General features: G+C 42.1%; 1 protein-coding gene across 1 annotated transcript; it reads left to right on the top strand.

Moving 5' to 3' along the window:
* Positions 1–630: 630 nt before the first annotated feature.
* On the top strand, positions 631–3,999 carry LOC147861978 (protein FLOWERING LOCUS D-like). Its single transcript, XM_087322349.1, has 3 exons — positions 631–2,651; positions 2,737–3,638; positions 3,844–3,999. The coding sequence occupies exons 1-2, from the start codon at positions 644–646 to the stop codon at positions 3,558–3,560; spliced, it is 2,832 nt and encodes a 943-aa protein (XP_087178475.1). The 5' UTR covers positions 631–643; the 3' UTR covers positions 3,561–3,638; positions 3,844–3,999.
* Positions 4,000–5,051: the final 1,052 nt, after the last annotated feature.

Here is a 5,051-nt window from a genome sequence, read left to right as displayed (position 1 = left end):
TGCATCGTACACACCAAAGTTATTATTGATTGGCTTTTGGGCTTTAGAGAACATTTTGACAATTTCAAGAGGGGAGGGGAGGGGAGGGGAGGGGAGGGGACGAGGGTAGTAGAAATGCAATGCGCTTACTTACTTCACTCATGTCATGATGATGCCAATTTACCCCTCCCTTCTTATAACTCTACTTAAAACTTAATAACTTAATAACTTATAAGTTATACAGATCAAACAAAACTTTCGTTGGCCGGCCTGCCTGCCTTCCTGCCTTCTTCTTCTTCTTCTTCTTCTTCTGCTTCTGCACTGCCTTGCCTTGCCTTGCCTTGCCTTGCCTTTTGCCTATCTATATCGTTTTTCTCTCGATCTTGCCCATCCATCCCATCGTTTTTATTTATTTTCTGAACACTGCTCGCAGCGCAGCCACTTGGGAGGAAAAAAGGCAGAGTAAGAATAAAGTATGGCAGACGGTGAAAGCATCGACGGCGCAGATGAAAGAATCATGAGTGACAAGGGTGGTGGTGGTGGTGGTGGTGGTGTCTCAGAGCATACTCTCAACTCGCATAATCCTGTGAGTACCGTTATCATAACTGAAACAGGAGCATCAGATTCGTGTAGTGTTTCCGTGGGAAAAGCTCCTCATATCGCAATGCAGAACTCTGTAGACTGCGTGGATGGACTTCCAAATAAGAAACCCGAATTTGAGGATGTATTTGAAATGAAAGAAAACATTACCACCGATGATGATGTATTTGAAAAGAATAAAAACGTGGAATCCGAGTATAGAGTTGAGAATAAGGAGGAACGCTTGGAAACTGAGGATGAATTTGGTACGAAGGAAAGTGTGGAATCTGTGGATGGATTTGCAGAGAAGAGAAGTTTAGAATCCGAGAATGACCTTTCAAAGAAAGAAAGAGTAGAATTTGGAGATGGTCCATCGAAAAGAGAATGTGTAGAATCTGAGGATGGCCTTGCAAAGATGAAACGTATTGAATCTGAGGATGGCCCTGAGGGCTTTGTAAAGAAGAAAAGTATAGAGGGTTTTGCAAAGAAGAGGACTCTTGTATCTGAGTATGTTCCTGATGGCTTCGCAAAGAAGAGAAGAAAACGAACACAGGAGAGGCTCAGAGGAGGCGGTAAAAAGAATGTGAGAGCCCTTCGGCAACAGGCAAGGGCCTTGAGCTATGATGAGAATCTCATGGATGTCATGATCCAATCTCAGCTAGGTGCAGAGATTTCTCCAGCTAAAGGTAAGAAGAAGAAATCAGTGGACCTTGATAAAAACAAAGAAAAAGAAGCGATGATCGCTGCATCCATTGGCTTTCCCAAAGATTCGTTAACAGAAGAAGAGATTGAAGCAGGAGTTGTGCAGACTATCGGAGATGTGGAACAAGATAATTATATAGAAGTAAGAAACCATATCTTAGCTCGATGGCGAGAGAGTGTTAACACATGGTTGGATCAAGCCCAAGTTATGGAAAGTATTCGAAGCCAACATAAGTTACTAGTAACTGCAGCATATAAATTTCTCTTTTCATATGGCTATATCAATTTCGGAGTGTCACCAGCAGTGAAAGCAGTCATACCAGAAGAGGGAACAAAGTCCACAATCGTTATCATTGGGGCGGGATTAGCAGGACTTGCGGCTGCAAGACAATTATTGGCATTTGGGCACCGAGTCGCTGTTGTAGAGGGAAGGAATAGGCCTGGAGGGCGGGTTTACACCAGGAAAATGGAAGGAGGGGGCCAGGTGGCTGCTGCAGATCTTGGAGGTAGTGTTATAACTGGATTGCATGGAAACCCTTTGGGTGTCCTTGCTAGGCAACTTTCCATCCCCTTGCACAAGATAAGTGAGAAATGTCCCCTTTATCAACCCGATGGGTCACCTTTGGCAGTGGATGTGGATGCTAAAGTTGAGTCCCAGTTCAACAAACTTTTGGATAGAGCTAGCCAATTGAGAGAGCAGATGGGACCGATTGCAGAAGGGATATCATTAGGACAAACTCTGGAGACTTTGCGTGAAGACGCAGGGGTTGCAGAAGTTCTTGATGAAAGGCAGTTGTTTGATTGGCACCTTGCAAATCTTGAGTATGCAAATGCAGGGCTACTTTCAGAGCTTTCACTTGCATTTTGGGACCAGGATGATCCATACGAGATGGGGGGTGATCATTGTTTTCTTCCTGGAGGTAATGTGCGATTGGTTTCAGCACTTGCAGAAGGAATACCTATCTTCTACGGGAAACAGGTACATACAATTCGCTATGGCAGTAGTGGTGTACAGGTAATAACAACCAATCAAGTTTTTGAAGGAGATATGGCTCTATGCACGGTGCCCTTAGGGGTTTTGAAGCAGAAGATGATTAAATTTGAGCCAGAGCTGCCACAGAGAAAACTTGATGCGATCCGAAGGCTTGGTTTTGGATTGCTAAACAAGGTGGCCATGCTTTTTCCTAGAGTTTTCTGGGGTTCTGAACTTGATACCTTTGGGCACCTTGCTGAAAGCTCAGAGAGAAGGGGTGAGTTTTTTCTGTTCTATAGCTATGCAGCTGTATCAGGAGGGCCGCTTTTGCTCGCACTTGTTGCAGGGGAGGCAGCGATCAATTTTGAACTAATGCATCCAGCAGAGGCAATTCAACGAGTATTGACGATTTTAAGAGGTTGGCAAAGTGGTCACTGTAATTTTTTTGAGCATTCCTTATTGATACCACCTAGTTACTTAATTAAGTTCTATTATAATGGCAGGCATTTATGAACCTCAAGGAATTAGTGTTCCTGATCCTATCCAGACTGTATGTACGAGATGGGGAGGGGATCCTCTTAGTTTTGGATCATATTCTCACGTTGCTGTTGGTGCATCAGGGGATGACTATGATCTTTTAGCAGAGAGTGTTGGTGATGGGAGGCTATTTTTTGCTGGAGAGGCCACAAACCGTAGGTACCCAGCAACTATGCATGGTGCATTGCTGAGTGGTTTAAGGGAGGCTGGTAACATAACCGCGCATGCTGCCAACAGGTTGGTTCCTGCAAAAGTTGAACGAGCAATCCTGAAGGACACACAGGCTTATGCTACGCTTTTGGCAGACTTGTTCAGAGAAGCTGATCTCGAATTCGGATGCTTTGCTGTACTTTTTGACCCTCGAACTAGTGAGCTTAAGTCACATGTGCTATTACGGGTGATGATTGGTATGGGTGCAAGGAAGAAGGTCAATGAGAGCGGGATGAATGATCAGCCTCCTTTACCACAAACGCTTTTATTTCAACAAATTCAGATGTATCAGCAGCAGCAGCTCCACCTTTACACAATGATATCTCGACAACAAGCTTTAGAATTGATGGAGGTTAGGGGAGGGGATAAGATGCGGTTAGTCTTCTTATGTGAAAATCTTGGAGTTAAACTAGTTGGTCGAAGAGGACTGGGATCCCAAGGAGATTCTCTGGTCTCAGCTATCAAATGGGGTCGAGCTGCAAGGAAACCAGCAGTTTCTGCTGCCACTTTGAATGGAGGTTCTAACATTACGCTGCCAAAGCCACAGTCATTGCCAGAGGAAACCTTGCAACTCAGATAACATTAAAATAAGTTAAAATTCGATGTTGGCAAGGAGATCTCAGAAAGACGTGCTGCTCTTCAATTCAATGCAAGAAGGGTGGGTTCTTGCTGCTTGGTATATATATATATATATATATATATTACCTCAGGTCTTGATTAGCCATAATGAAGCCAGAATCATTGGCAGAAAATATCTCTGGTTACTTGGGAAAAACGTTGGCTCGAATCATAAGGGGAAAATGTCAAAAGTTTTTTCCATGGAATTGTAGGCATTTTCCTGATATGTTTTCTCCACATCACAGATTTTGGTCTAACATCATGTGTCGTTGGAACTTGGGAAGAAACTTAACATTGATTATAGCAAGGAAACATTGGGGAAAGTGGACACAAGCTAATGATGTACAGTTCTATTAAAGACATTGAATCATGTGAGAAAGTGGGCTCTTCTTCACATTGGAATAAAGCTCATAACGTTGATATTTATATGGTAACATAAGGGAAAGTGCACTCTTACCTACATAGAAAAGAGGCTTATATTATCGAATGCTATGGGGAAGCAAGAGGAAAAGTGAACTCATGTCAATGTGTGCCCCCTCCCGCCAAATAAAAACAAAACCACACCTGGATTACCACCTTTGCCTGTGGCAGCTCAAAATATTGGAAACATGAGGAAAAACGACTCTTTTTCACATGGAAAAATGTCTAGAGCTTCTTGTCATATATCTGAGCATTGAAAATTTGGATTCGGTTTTATTTCATATACTGAGTAAATCTAGAGGAACAACTAGAGAGGCAATATGATTCATAATGAAAAGTGTGAATCTATATCTCTCTCCAGGTCACATTTCGTGATCCTGAAGCCGCAGAAGAGCCTGTGCAGATGCCACACCTATCATTGATGGGCAAAGAGCAAATTGCAATCTAGCTTCTTTGGGTGCTCAACACCGAGGAGCATCACACCCACCATTCTCTTCTGTTCGTGGTGAGAAAATAAAAGGATTTTCATTGGGGTCTATTTATGTTATTTATCTAAGATATCTGTCTGCTAGTTCTGGTTGAGTAGGGTTTAGGATGTTACATGCATTTAAACTTCATTTATAGCTTCCCCTTTTTTCCCAGGAAACGAATGATATAATTGCCACTATGCTTCAAATCGTGATTAATGTCTATGCCTGGTCTAGCTATTGTTTTCAACCATTGAATTGTGGAAGTTGAATTTGTAAAACAACCTTATTAGGAGAAAAGTTTCAGTTTGCATCATCTCAACCATTGACGTGTGGAAATTGAAATTGTAAAACAACATTTTTAGGAGAAAAGTTTCAGTGTGCATCATCTCAACCTTTGAATTGTGGAAGTTGAATTTGTAAAACAACATTTTTAGGACAAGTGTCAGTTTGCATCTTCTCAATCTAAAAACATAAATGGTTCCTTCATGGTTCTATTGTACAAGTACTTGATCATGAATGAATAATTTAAATCTTATGTGATGGCAATCATATTGGCAAAAACG

Source organism: Azolla caroliniana, unplaced genomic scaffold (assembly GCF_043228905.1).
Source record: "Azolla caroliniana isolate FFs.n. ecotype wild unplaced genomic scaffold, voAzoCaro1.0.p SCAF_7, whole genome shotgun sequence".
In the NCBI taxonomy this organism is placed as follows: Eukaryota; Viridiplantae; Streptophyta; class Polypodiopsida; order Salviniales; family Salviniaceae; genus Azolla; species Azolla caroliniana.
This window is presented reverse-complemented; position numbering and strand designations above follow the sequence as displayed.

Excerpts from the sequence above, each read along its gene's own strand:
- LOC147861978 (XM_087322349.1), top strand. The coding sequence starts at position 644 with ATGCAGAACTCTGTAGACTGCGTGGATGGACTTCCAAATAAGAAACCC. Across the intron at positions 2,652-2,736 it reads AGTATTGACGATTTTAAGAG|GCATTTATGAACCTCAAGGA; the intron begins GTTGGCAAAGTG and ends TTATAATGGCAG.